This window comes from Monocercomonoides exilis, assembly GCF_001643675.1.
Source record: "Monocercomonoides exilis strain PA203 chromosome Unknown scaffold31-1199392, whole genome shotgun sequence".
In the NCBI taxonomy this organism is placed as follows: Eukaryota; Preaxostyla; order Oxymonadida; family Polymastigidae; genus Monocercomonoides; species Monocercomonoides exilis.
Window position 1 is genome coordinate 1,185,008 of NW_027150576.1, and position 14,385 is coordinate 1,199,392.

Sequence of the window (14,385 nt, forward strand, 5' to 3'; positions counted from 1 at the left end):
CTTTCTTTTTTTTTAAATTACCTCTCAACCATTTGTTCAATTTTTATTTATTTCTTTTCTTTTCTTTTCCTTTCCATTTCCTCATTTCGCTTCAAATGCGCTTCACAATTGTTTATCAGTTATTTTTCTGGATTTGACGGACAAATAAAATAAAATTTGTTTCTGAACGAAGAAAGAGGATATTTTGAAATTATCAATATTTTTCGAAGAAATGGACTAAAATAATTGCGGAAAACACAACTGCACATGAAATCATTTTTTCATAGCAAATTATGTTGTTAAAGTGTAAATGGAATATGGAAGAAAACTTCATGTGAGTCTCTATCTATCTTTCTTTCTTTTTCTTTCGCTGAATAAGAGTACGATTATAGAACGTTAAATAATGATGGCAGAGAAGCTTTGAGTATTTCAAATACTCCTCTGCCAAGAAGTTGGAGAAAGTGATTGTCGTGAGGAATAAATGCGACAATATCGATATTAATTTCACTGAATGATTTGCAAATAGACGGAACTCCACATGAAGAATGTGAATAGATGAGAAAAGGAGATTTTTCTATTTGGAACGAAATTTATTGCTTTAAAAATTTTATTCCATTGTCCTCTAACAAATATTTTTCTCAATTTTTGGATTTTTCTGTTATAATTTGCATAGTTTCGTTTGATTTATAATGAAATGAATGTGTGAAAAGTTTGGAACAAATCTCAGTTTTTTTCATAATTGCAAAAATTTCGTCCCATTTCTTATGATAGAGTCGAATTTTTAATGGGACATTATTTTTTGACTCGTATTTTTTTTTATTTTTGCTTGCCAACTTCTGAAAAGAAGTGAATGGCTTTCAGCTCTTTTATAAACTTTTATAAACAAGTTCAATTCATTTTATTCAGTGTTTATTTTTTATTTTTATTTTTATTTTTATTTTTTTGATAATTTAAAAAGGATTTTTTCCAGCTTACTGATCATCGCACAAGAAATCAATCACTTGTTTCATATGTCTAAATTTATTTGAAAAGTTCCTTTTGCTTAATTTTTAAATAAAAATATAAATTTATATTTCGATCACATTTCAGTTCTCTCTATTGAAACTTCACAAAAATAGAAATAATACAATTGTCAAGATTTTGTTTTCATGACGTAGAAATTTGGTGAGTGGAAACAGTGATTTGATCGAAATATAGCTGATCCTTTTTGAAATCATATTTTTTCTCTAAAAATATTTGGTTTGAAAATTTGTTTTGCATATTTGTCAGTGAACTTATAAAAGTGATAACACTGTTTTCAAAAAAAAATTTCGTTAATGCATTTTAAAAATGTGCTTCATTAAACAATTGCAACTTATTAAATACTGGAATGATAACATTCAATTCATTGACAAACGAAAATTAAAAATTCGAAACCCCGAAATAAGTTATTACAACAAAAATAATCACTCATATGAATTTTTAATTTTATTTGAAAATTAAGCAAAAGGAACTTTTCAAATAAATTTAGACATATGAAACAAGTGATTGATTTCTTGTGCGATGATCAGTAAGCTGGAAAAAATCCTTTTTAAATTATCAAAAAAATAAAAATAAAAATAAAAATAAAAAATAAACACTGAATAAAATGAATTGAACTTGTTTATAAAAGTTTATAAAAGAGCTGAAAGCCATTCACTTCTTTTCAGAAGTTGGCAAGCAAAAATAAAAAAAAATACGAGTCAAAAAATAATGTCCCATTAAAAATTCGACTCTATCATAAGAAATGGGACGAAATTTTTGCAATTATGAAAAAAACTGAGATTTGTTCCAAACTTTTCACACATTCATTTCATTATAAATCAAACGAAACTATGCAAATTATAACAGAAAAATCCAAAAATTGAGAAAAATATTTGTTAGAGGACAATGGAATAAAATTTTTAAAGCAATAAATTTCGTTCCAAATAGAAAAATCTCCTTTTCTCATCTATTCACATTCTTCATGTGGAGTTCCGTCTATTTGCAAATCATTCAGTGAAATTAATATCGATATTGTCGCATTTATTCCTCACGACAATCACTTTCTCCAACTTCTTGGCAGAGGAGTATTTGAAATACTCAAAGCTTCTCTGCCATCATTATTTAACGTTCTATAATCGTACTCTTATTCAGCGAAAGAAAAAGAAAGAAAGATAGATAGAGACTCACATGAAGTTTTCTTCCATATTCCATTTACACTTTAACAACATAATTTGCTATGAAAAAATGATTTCATGTGCAGTTGTGTTTTCCGCAATTATTTTAGTCCATTTCTTCGAAAAATATTGATAATTTCAAAATATCCTCTTTCTTCGTTCAGAAACAAATTTTATTTTATTTGTCCGTCAAATCCAGAAAAATAACTGATAAACAATTGTGAAGCGCATTTGAAGCGAAATGAGGAAATGGAAAGGAAAAGAAAAGAAAAGAAATAAATAAAAATTGAACAAATGGTTGAGAGGTAATTTAAAAAAAAAGAAAGAAAAAGAAAAAAAGAACGAGATCAAATTGAATATTTTTTGATAAAAATTTTTGATAAAGAGAATGATGAAACGCAAAAATAACAAAGAAAAGAAAGATGATTCGTTAAATTGATTCTTGTTTTGAATTTTTTAAATAAAAATCTATTTTCAACGAGAAATTACTAATTTTTAATTAATAAAAAAGAGTGAACACAAGACTTGATGGCAGCCCTGAACATTATCACAAATAATAAATGGTTGAAGCATTGCCTGTAAAATTCTCTATTTTCGAAAATGGCAGCTATCAAGTATTATTTGGCATCATTCATAACTCATTTGTGGATGTTTAAAAAACACTTCAACAAAGTTGTGCAAGCCAAGTCAAGGTAGATTTCAATCATTGGTGACTTTTTTTAATGTATTTTTCAGCCATCAGTCAATGGACAATTATGAAGGTGAAAAAATAAAAAAACATTGAAACATTAAATTTCTGTTGTTGTTGTTATGAAATGAAAAGTGCTTTTGCACAAGGTTCTTTTTAGCGTTGTTTATTTTTTTTTTAAAAAATCAACATTATTTGGAAAATGAAAAGAAAAGAAAAAAATCTCGAAGATAAATCAATACATATTTTCTTTCTCTCTTTCTCTTAGAATGCGATTCGATCAATTATTATATTTCAATATCTGAAATAAGCTCTTATTCTTTTGTTTTTACTGTTGCTGCCTTTGCTGTAGTGTGGATGACTAAAAAAAATCGATCTCAGTTCCAAAAGCCAGTTGACTTGACTTTCACATTCCAATTGAACGGTTCTTTTGCTTGATGATAGTAATCCCTTGTGCCTGTCTTATATCTTTTGATCTGCATTCATCCTGCCCTTGCCGCTTTTGCTCTCGATAACTCCAGACACTTCTTCATCGATGATCGCATCACTCATCGTCATTATTGTGGCTCCGGCCGGAAACAGTTGGAAAAACTCTCTCTTCAAATCACCCAGCTGCAATCTTTGTTTTGCCTCTTGCGACAGGCATGCCCTAACTGCGCCAAACAATTTGGAGCTTCGAATCATTTCTGTGTTTGGCCTTTCTCCATTAGCAATCTTCTGCCCAGCTACCGCTGCCTCATATTCCCCAAACGGAACATTCAGAGTCAAGCACTCCCAGAGCATCATCCCTATTGAAAACGCAACTGTTTTCTTTGTGGCATGCTTCTTGATTCCATTCAGCAGCTCTGGTGCCTTCCACCGCAAACATTCATATCGATTGTCTTCATCATCCTCAAACGCAGATGAAGGTGGTGGCGAGTCTCTTCCTCTCCTGCTCATCAATGAAATGTCAGAGGAAGAGGTGACAATGGTTGATGAAGAGATTGATGAAGAATCAGAGTCATCGGATGAAGAAGAGCAATCTGAGTGCATTGCAACTGTGATCACCATGTGCTCTGAGAACAACACAATGTGTGGACTCAGATTTGTCAATGATTGAAGTGGATTTTCCATCTCATCAAATGAATGGAGTGCCCCATTCGCAACCCAGAACAGAATCTGAGCACCTGTCATCTCCCTCTCCTTTGGTGTGCCAATCGCCATCTCTTTTGTCTTATTCAGCCCGTGCAACAACATAAACAGCGAATCCCTCAAATCCACAATCAGTTTCTCGTATGGACATGAGCATGCCATTGCATCCACCAGATTCGACATCGATGAGGTGGTTGGGCACAGATCCTCCCCATGAATAAAAGAAGAATCTGTGTCTGAAGTGTCTGTGGACGAAATGGATGAAATGGAAGGTGATGGTGTTATTTTCCTTGTTTCCTCTTCTTCCTTCTCGTCAACTTTTTCCAGTGCCCATTCGGGAATCTTATCTGAATCTCTTCCCAGAATGTATTCAGTTGATCCACTCTCACTCAACAAATGCTCCGATGACTCTGAATGCTCCATTGTCTTTTCATACACCCTCTTCTTTATTCTTTCTTCATTCTTCTTTTCTGCCTCCCTCTCTGCTCTCCTCCATTGCTCCTCGGGTGACATCTCCATTGTCACCATTTCAAATGCCTTCGGATCCTTTCTGATGTTGTCGTTTACAATTTCTCTCAGATCTTCTGCTTCATTCTTCACCTTCTTCCATCGAACAATGAATATTATTGATACTATTAACAGTATTACCACAATTACAATGCAAACAATCAAAACCCATGAAAATTTTCCTTCCTTTCCTCCCTCTACACTTTTATCATTTCCACTTGCCTCAGACTTGCTTCTATTCTTCACTATGAAGCGTTCTGTGGAGCTTGCTGATGAATGATTTCCAAATGCAATCGCCACAAACACTTCTTCTTCTTCTGTTGCAGCTTCAATCTTTGCCAATGATATGAATGTGCAAACCTCGGACTCAGACACAAATTCGTTTTCTTCAAGCTCATATGTCTCCACAGATTCTGCACTTCCGGCACTCGAAATAAGCCGAAAAGACAAGTTGCACGGAAGAAGAAGCAGCCCTTTGAATCTCAGGCTCAGATCACTCCCCGACCTTTCTGTCTCCACAGAATTCAATATGGGAATAAACAATGCTGATAGTCTTTCAGAAGCAATTCCGCCAAGCTCACATCCCTCATTCAAAACCATAGCGAGCCATTATCTTTTATCCCATCCCCTCCTTTCAAGCTCGCAACATTCAGCTCCTCCTCCAGAACACAATGCGTTTCTTCGAAGCGAGGGATACTTCTCCGCAAGCCCAGTGTTGTTCGCAAACTCTCCTTTCTCTATTGTTGTTTTCCTCCAGATACGGACAGTCCGCCTTTCCATGAATTCCATATCGTGGTGTACTTCATTGCTGTTTCACATCCTGCCACATCAATCAGCGACCCGTTCCATCTGCACAGCTCCATAGCGTTTTCGAAGCCGTTCCATCTGTTATGGTCATCCTCTTCTTTGCTCATTCCATCAAATAGGCATGAGTCCAAACTCACATCTGAGCAAGAAGCCACTTTCATCATGCTCCCCTTCTCCAATACCGATCTGCAATCTGAGAATGTGCAATTGAACATGCTTATGCACACCTCACTTGATGCACTCTGTATCAGTGCCTCAGAGGCGTTGCTCAAACTGCTCACATTCATTGCTGACGAAAGACTCACAGCCAGCACCCCATTCGTCTTTTCATCCATGTTCAAATCATTTCCTGCCCCTTTCACATCAAACAAGCCCTCTTTTCCCAATCCTATATCCCTGATGGATACATGGTCGCACACCACTCTTGCCATCGTGCTTGCCCAAATGATGCCTCTCTGAAAGTTCAGATTGTTTACAACAACACTCTCCCATACAACCTCCCCACAAACAGCCTCAGCAAGCGGCCACAGCACATCAGCCGGCCCACCTCCTTCTGTCATGCTGCTGAATGAGCAATTCGACACTCGCGTTATCCCATTTTCGCTCCTTATGAAGCTGCTGTGATCTGTTGTTGTGCTTTCTCCAAACACAAAATGAAGCAGTGCAAACGTCACTGATTCTGAACACTCAATAACACTCCTTCTGCTGCTCCTTCCAAATAATTCCACTCTCACAACCGCTTCTTCAAACGATCGAGATGTCACACTCACATTGAACAGATCAATCTCGCTGTCCACTTTCCCTTCCTCAATCACCACAAGCTGGCTCTTGTACTCAAACGCAAGATGCTCCATCCCATATCCCAGTGTTGCACACGGTAGTGTCAGAATCCCACACTTCTTTGTGTCTTCGCCTCTCTCTCCTTCTTTGCTCGATACAAATATTATGTCTGATTGATACACCACAATGAAGCCCATCAAGTCCACTGCCTCTGCAAAATACTCTGTCTCATCCATCCCATATACTGCATTCAGCCGGCTGTAATGCGACTCCCGCAGATCAAACCGGAACTGCGTCTCGTTGATCTGGGATGCAATGCTGAAGCACAGGATGAAAATGTCTCGCCCAATGTGCGCTGAGTTCGAAACGAACACCGAATCTTGGAACAGAAAGTCCAGTCCTGTTTGCACCGATGAATGCAAATGCACACCCCCTCCTTTTCCCCTTTCTGTCGAGCAGCTGCACTGCTCAATCCCACACTTCCTCACCTCGTACCATCCTCCAACATTCAGCCCCACTTCCATCACCCCTCCTCGCTCAGACTCACTTGCCTTGCACCCCACAAACACACTCTCATTCATCTCTATCCCAATCCCTCTTGACCCTTCTGTAGTCGAGCGCATCACTCCAGCCCCGTTCTTTTTCCCTGCAATTTCTCTGAACTCTGACCCGTTCACCATAATACTCAATGCATCTTTGCTTCTTCCATTTCCTCTCTCTGCTGCCACCCACACAACATCCACCACACATCCGCTGCTAATGTTCACTGAACCGACATCGAGCCTATTGATTCGTACCCCAATCATCCCATCCTCACCCATCTCGCCTTCACCGCTCCCAGTGCAGATCACAAATACGCTGCGAATCACATTCGTCTGCTTCACACTCACTCTATCCACATCAATTCCTCCGCTTTTCATTACAACAAACGAATAATCTCCTGCTTCAGAAAATATGGCCTTCGACTTCAAGTCACATTCTTGCATGCGCAGTATCTTTCCTTCACTGACAATGATCGCCTTTTCCTCATTCTCAAACTGTTCACCCACAGTCACGTCTATCTGTGCCAGTTCTAACGTTCCTCTGTTGAACAGCGAAGTGTTTCCACACTGCTCGTTTTTCTCCTCAAAAATAAGCATCGAGTGCATCTGCTCTCCAGTTTCCTGCCCTTCTGAACAGATCCTGAAGTTGGTCACATCAAATCCATCTGCAATAATAGTTTCTCCTTTGACAACAATTTTCTTTTCCGGCACCAGCGCCTCCACATGCTCCATCCCTTTCCAGAACGTTTTGCACGGATCTTCCTCGAATCCGCACCGCTCCACATCCCATCCTCCAGAAGACACATGAATCTCCCAGCTTGTGTATTTCACCAGATAGCGCATCAGATCCGTCTCTTTTGATTCTGCTTCTCTTCCTGCAAACAGATTCCTGTCTTCCAAAGCTAACTCATACTCAAACCCAAACGATGCTCTGTTCACACTTTTATTCAGGTCTTTGCCTGCAATGAACATGTTCTTCCCTCTTGCTGCTTCGTTCCCTTCCAGTTTCAGCACTCTGCAAAACTCAAATGGCTTTTCAGCTTCACTCTCCAAACTGTCCACATACACCCCTCCTCCTCTCCCTGCGCTCCTCGAGCACTCACTTCTCGCTATCGTGTTGTTTTCCATCTTCAACACCCCATCCTTTCCAAGCACTGCATATATCGCCCCACCTTTCATGCTCTTTCGCGTTCTCAAACCATCAAATACACACCCTTCTATTTCCGCTCCGCTCCAAAGCGCAAACGGAACACTCTCAAACTCCTGGCACAACACTTCGCATTCTTCCATCATCACTACTCCACTCGAACACTTCACCAACGTCACCTTCACATTTCCTCTTGTCATATTCTCAAATCGGCTTCGATTCAAAGTCAGCTTGCTGCCACTGGAATACACCAAACATCCCGCTCCCGCTTCCAATGACTCCTCATATTTGAACACAATCCACTTCATCTCCAGCACTGTGGACGATCCAAACACACATTCGTTCACCCCTTCTCCATTTTTCAATTGAATCCGAACACAAGACTCCTCCTGGTCCTGCATCGAACTCACTTCAAATGATGAAAGATCGTAGCTTTCTTCTGCATACACTTCTCCATCCATCAACAGCCTCTTTTTCGCTGCCAATCCATCAATGTTTCTGTATCCTCTCCATAGTGTTTTGCACTGATACTTGTCTGTTCCACACCCTGCAAAGTCGTATCCTTTCTCTCCAACTCTGATCTCTCCCAACCTGCGCTCAACAAGAAACTCATACAGATCAATCGCCTCTTCCACAAAAAACTCACTGTCTATTCCTGCAATCTTTGCCCGGACAGAACCCTCCTCAGCCCCAGATACATCAACAAAGCGATCTGCTATGATCGATTCATTCAAGGATTTGCTCACAACAAACACATCTTCTCCTTTGGCTCCTGTGTTCCCCTCAAATGTCACTCTTTTGAACGCAAAATTATTGCTTGCACTCTCTTGCAAATCCAAAAACACTCCTCCCCTCTTCCATTATCTTTCGTCAGCATGCACTTGCAAAACCTGCAATCCTCTATCATCACCTCGCTTTCTCCAACAAGCTCACACCACATCCCACCTCCATCCATGTTCTCATCGGACCTGCACTCTTCAATCAAACTTCCCTGCCACACCTTTATCTGCGACACACCACTCATTCTTGCCACACTTCCACCGAACACTCTGCATCCCTTCACATTTGTCTCCCGAATACTCACATCGCTCTCTCCCCTCCCGCAGATCAACCCTCCCACGCTCCCGCACAGCCCACTCATGTTAGACTTCTCCACAATTAGTTTTCCATCTTTCATCTCTGCCACTCCGCATCCTGCTCCCAATTCCATTTGCTCAAAATTCACCGATACAAAACTTATCTCCCTCCACTTCCTTTCCCAATCCATCCATTCCCCACTCCACTTAAAGTTGATCCCAATTCTCCGCAGATTGAACAATTCTGCACAGAAACTGCCCCTTTCCTCCAACTCCAAACACAGCTTCTTTCGCCCAAGAAACACAGACAACCACCTGCAGTCTTTGGACACTCAGCTCCATCTTTCTGCTCCCCTCAACAACAAAGCCCCCATTTTCTTCCATCCGAAGAACAGTTGCAACTTCGGCTTTGTTCTTCCCTTGCAGAGTCAACGATTCATCCTTCTGTCTCATCTCGCTCTTCCCAGCTGCCGATTCCACAATCCGTATCGTTGTTCGCGTGCTTCCCAGCTTCTCAAACCCAAACGACACATCTTTGCACGGCGTTGCCTGTATTCCGCACTCCTCAAAATTGGTCCCGCCTTTATCCACAAACAGTATGTCTGCACCAGCCGGAAACAGAAACGCAAACATCGTCACATTGATTACTGGCTCGTTGCTCCTGTCATACACCCACAGCCGCTGCTTCTCTTCCTCCTCTTCGTCCTCATCAGCCGTGTCCACCCATCGCATCTGCTTCAACATCTTGCTTGCACCCACACACTCAAAATACACATCTCTTCCCACACTCGCCTTGTTCTCCTCAAATCTGTCGTATCTCATCCAGTACACCCCTTCCTCCGAATCAAACTTCACATACACCCCTCCTCCAACGCCGCTTTCTTCATTCACCATGCTCTTTCCAACGCTATTCCCCTCAAACTCCAGTGCTCCTCCTCCCCTCACTCTCACACTCACACTCCCTCCTTTTCCCATATCTCTCAAGCACTTCACATCAAAAACTCGCATTCTCTCACCTCTATCTTCTTTCCATCTCCTGCAACCCCACTCACTCCTCCTCCATCCCTGTTTTCCCTCCTCAGCTCGCTCATGTTGCACTTTACAATTATCCCTGATGCTCCTTCGCTGACATGCACACCACTGTTGTCCCCAAATGAAGACCAATTCACTGAACTGTTCATCACTTCCACATGTCCACCCTCTTCCGCAACTATCACCCCTTCCTTTCCTCTCGTCTTAACATCTTCAAAGACACTCCACTCAATAACTCCTGTGCTCCCGTTTCCTTCACCTCAATTGCTCCCACCGATCCTAATTCCACATCGCAAAGTCGAAGTCTCATGACATTCACTTTTCCTCCATTCGCACATTCAACCATTCCCAAGCCTTCTCCTGACTGAGCGTTAATCGAGCAATCTGTCAGGGCCAACTCCCCTCCACTGCACTCAAACAGGCACTTTCGTGGCACATCAGACAGCTCTCCAACAGAAAACTGAAGGCCAGTAAATACTGCTGCATTCTCAATCAGAATCACTCCATCTCCTGAATCCCCTTTGCTTCCTTCAACTGCAATCACTGACCCGTTCACTTCCCCATCAACTTCCATCTCCTGCTCAGTAACCACTATCCGATTTCTTATCACAAACGACCTGTCCAGCCTCATCATTGCTTTCTTCCCACCAAAACGCTGCTCTGCCCCGTATTCTATTGTTTCGCACATATAATCCTTGAATCCACATTCGTATGTGTCTTCTCCATCTTCGCCCACATAGCATCGCTCCGGCGCCTCTCGAAACAGCATTACCAGCGGAATCACTATCCCTTCCAAGCCATCCTCGCATCCTTCTAACTCCTTCAGGTCTGTTCCCCCAACCTCCTTCATGAACTCAAACCCAAATGATTCCACATTCACAAGCCCCCGAAGACCTTCTCCTTTCACAAACACATTCTTCCCTCCCCTGCTCGCTTTGTTTTCTTCCTCTCCAACTCCAAACACTACACTCTTCAAGGCGAAGCCACTTCCTCCTTCCACACACTCAATCATCAATCCTCCTCCGCACCCTTCGTTCGCTCCACTCCCTTCTGCCCCACACTCCGCAATCCTCATTTCCTCTTCACTCAACCCCTCCATTTTGCTGCACTCAAACTCTCCACTCCCCTTCAAAACAATCCTCATCCCCCCGCCACATCCCGCTTTGCTTCCACAGTTCCTCACCCTCACCCCACTCACTTCAATCCTCATTCCATTTTCTATTTCTCCTTCTATCATCCCTCCATTCCCTTCTGCCTTCCACATCCCACATATAGAACTGTTCTTCACTGAAACCTCCTTTCCTTTCTTGTCACTTATTGCCGATCCAAAACTATCCGCCACACCTTCCATAGTTGTGTTCTCCACTCTCATCACCCCTCCATCCCTCACTTCTAATAATTCCTTGCTTTCTGCGCTCTGCACATCAATGACCTCGCATCCCTTCATTGATCCAATTCCCATCCCCATCACCCTCACCATCCATCCTCCTGAAAACATCACATCATCAACCCTAAAACCCACTAGCCCAAGTTCTCCTCCTGAAACAACAAAAACTGAAAACTCAATGTTCGTCGACAGCCGAACACTCACACTGCACTCCATAACCCTCATCAACCCTTCAATGCACTTTGCCAGCGCCACTCGGCCATTCAGTTGCTGTGGCATACTAAACTCCATCCTGCTCATGTTGGTCTTTTCTGCACTCTGCTCAATCATCCCTTCTTGAGCCTTTTCCGAGTTCTCATTCACCACAAATACCGCTTTCTGCTCTTTCCTTCAATGCTGAACCTCCCCTTTCGAAAACCAACCTCGCATGACAGACTCGTCGACCTGTCGACCACACATGTCAAACCTCTGTCTTGCTGCCACCTGTCCAATGCGAAATCCATTGTCTGGCACGGATAGCCCGAATACCCACACCGATCAAAATCCTTCGCATTCCCTCCTCCAACTGCAACCACATCTGGTTCTCCCCGCAGATACAGCACCAACGGCACATAAAACGACTCATCGCCCCCTTCAACCCCAGCAAGCCCTTTCTTCATCCCCAAGGTCAGGCCCAAACCCGATTGTTGTGCTGTTGATCACTTTTGACAGCAGAGGCGCCTTCACAAACATCCCGCTCCCTTCGCTTGCGCTGCATCCTGTGAACTCTGCTTTCTTCACCACAAAATCATCTGCTGTACCAGCAAGCACAACATGCATCCTCCTCCAAACCCTCCGGCTCCTGCCGCAGCAACAGCCCGACATCCCGCAAATGCCACATTCTCACTCATCCCAATCTCAACCACTCCTCCTTTCTCCAGCCTCAGCTCCATCCCTCCACCATTCCCTTTCATGCACTCCCCATTCACACTGCTGTTTTCCACACACAGCCTCTGTCCGCTCCCGATTGTTCCTTTCACCACCCCGCCGTTTCCTGCTTCCAACCCAACACCACTCACACTCACCCCGCTTATCATCACCAGCCGAGCTCGGTTTCCAATAATCACAGACTCGCTGTTGCCTCCATTTTCCATCCCCAATACTGTCGTGTTGCTCAGAGTCAGCTCTGCTGACGCATCCACATTCATCACTCCGTTTGTGTTCCTGCATTTCACATTCTCAATCCTCACAGTACTCATGATCAGCTTTGACCCAGATCCTGAGCATCCAATCATCGCCCGATCACTAAACTCCAGTTTCTCGAAAGTAATGCCCGATGCTGTGCATTGCCCTGCTTCGACAACCAATATCGAAAACCCAATCTCCCCAACGCTGCTTTCCGGGCCAATCCACGAATCTTGAATCACACAGCTGGCTCTCGCATTGCTCACAATAATCACACTTCGCTGTGTCGATGGCAGAGCCCCTCCAACCGTCATGCTCAACTTCTTCAGTCTGGCGCTCGTCTTCACTTCAATAATCCCGTTCACTCCCATGCTGCTCCCCACCATCCTCATCTTGCTCATGTCTTCTGTCCCGCTCCACACATATCCCTTCTCATCATCCAGCACAAGGCTCTCGTTCAGCTGATAGCTTCCCCACACCAGCACCTGGTGGCAATCTGACTGCTGTCCAAGTGCATATCCCACGCTCAGACACCGATACTCCGAAAACCCGCAGGGCCTCACATCTGTCCCATCTTCTCCCACTGACACATTCCCTTCTCTGCTTCTCAGATAGAACACCAGCGGCACCCACACTCCACGCAATCCGTCATTCATCCCTCTGCACTCTCAATACTGAACTCCCTCTCAGAGTAATATCCAAAGCTTGTCCTTGTCACAACCTTCTCCAGATGCGGAGCAAACACACACACATCCTCCCCGTGTGCTGCACTGTTTCCGGAAAATTGAATAGCCCCAATCTTGAACCCTGCTTCCTCTCCCAACACTCTCACACATATCCCTCCTCCACATCCTCTCCTCCCCTCCTCTGCCTCATTCCTGTTTCCACCTCCGCTCGTTTTTTTCATTTGTTGTCTCACTTCTGCTTCCACTTCCACTTCCTTCTTCTGCTCTGCATCTCTCAAATCCTGCCTCCATCCCTGCTCCCCCAATTCCACAATCACACCCATTCTCCACCACCACCTCAATTCCCCCACGTTCCCTTTTCTGACACACACAGTCTTTCACGCTGATGTTCTGAATCCACACTTTCTCTGTTGCTCCCCCATTCTTCCCAACAACTGCCCCGTTTCCTTCTCTGCGCGTGATATTAGAGAAGTTGCTTCCATCCATCTCCACCATCCCCCATTCCCCCACTCAATCACCCCACAATTCTCCAGCTCGATGTTCTTCACTGTGCATTGCGCCATCTTCATCTTTCCAGCTTTCACTCCAAAATACGAATGCTGCCCAACCGCACTTGTCGCTGCAGACATGATCTCGCACCTCAGAAAGCTCACTTCTGATCCTTTGCCGCTCATCTCCAGCAACGCCTGCTGGCATTCATTCGAAATGGTGTGCTTCAGGATCATCCCAGCCATCTGCATCGATCCACTCTCCACTTCAAACATCGCATGCCCAACTGCATTCGTCACAACTGTCACTGTCTCCTCCTCCTCATTTTCGTCTTTGTTCGGCTCTATCATAACATTCATCTGCGCAATCACCATCTCGCTCTCCTCGTATGTTCCCTCGCACCCTGATCAGCTCATGATGCCAATCCACCCATCTTGATACACCGTATTTCAGTGTCTTGCATTCATGCGACACAGCCCCACACAGGTAATAATCGCCTGTGGATTCTGTTGTGCTTTGCTTCACATCCACAAGAATAATCCTGTTCATTTCGGAAGAACTCACTGGCAACCATTCATCATGGAATGTTGGATTTTCGCAAGCGAATGAATAAAAATTGCACAAACATATTCTTTTTTGTTTTATTGGATATTGAATATCGAATCAGTTATCCATTCTGAAGTTACCATTGAAGAAAATCCATCTCCAAAATAAACATCAAAGCCATATTTGTTATTACCGAAAACTTCATTACATATAAATAAGCAATGCTTAAATGAAACATTTTTCTTTT

At 43.0% G+C, this 14,385-nt stretch overlaps 5 protein-coding genes across 5 annotated transcripts; all 5 read right to left on the minus strand.

The window, feature by feature from the left end:
• Positions 1–2,936: 2,936 nt before the first annotated feature.
• On the minus strand, positions 2,937–5,082 carry MONOS_17793 (uncharacterized protein; the record flags this gene model as incomplete). The annotated part of the gene is made up of 1 exon (XM_067870747.1): positions 2,937–5,082. One exon carries the CDS (start codon positions 5,080–5,082, stop codon positions 3,307–3,309), a length of 1,776 nt encoding a protein of 591 aa, XP_067725030.1. The 3' UTR covers positions 2,937–3,306.
• A 137-nt stretch (positions 5,083–5,219) lies between these two features.
• MONOS_17794 (uncharacterized protein) lies at positions 5,220–8,968 on the minus strand (the record flags this gene model as incomplete). Its single annotated transcript, XM_067870748.1, has 2 exons — positions 5,220–8,553; positions 8,649–8,968. 2 exons carry the CDS (start codon positions 8,966–8,968, stop codon positions 5,220–5,222), a joined length of 3,654 nt encoding a protein of 1,217 aa, XP_067725031.1.
• Positions 8,969–9,041: 73 nt separating this feature from the next.
• MONOS_17795 (uncharacterized protein) lies at positions 9,042–9,842 on the minus strand (the record flags this gene model as incomplete). The annotated part of the gene is made up of 1 exon (XM_067870749.1): positions 9,042–9,842. One exon carries the CDS (start codon positions 9,840–9,842, stop codon positions 9,042–9,044), a length of 801 nt encoding a protein of 266 aa, XP_067725032.1.
• Positions 9,843–9,932: 90 nt separating this feature from the next.
• On the minus strand, positions 9,933–11,912 carry MONOS_17796 (uncharacterized protein; the record flags this gene model as incomplete). The annotated part of the gene is made up of 2 exons (XM_067870750.1): positions 9,933–11,607; positions 11,676–11,912. 2 exons carry the CDS (start codon positions 11,910–11,912, stop codon positions 10,048–10,050), a joined length of 1,797 nt encoding a protein of 598 aa, XP_067725033.1. The 3' UTR covers positions 9,933–10,047.
• A 117-nt stretch (positions 11,913–12,029) lies between these two features.
• MONOS_17797 (uncharacterized protein) lies at positions 12,030–14,141 on the minus strand (the record flags this gene model as incomplete). Its single annotated transcript, XM_067870751.1, has 4 exons — positions 12,030–13,077; positions 13,167–13,463; positions 13,506–13,995; positions 14,036–14,141. The coding sequence occupies 4 exons, from the start codon at positions 14,139–14,141 to the stop codon at positions 12,030–12,032; spliced, it is 1,941 nt and encodes a 646-aa protein (XP_067725034.1).
• Between the last annotated feature and the right edge of the window lie 244 nt (positions 14,142–14,385).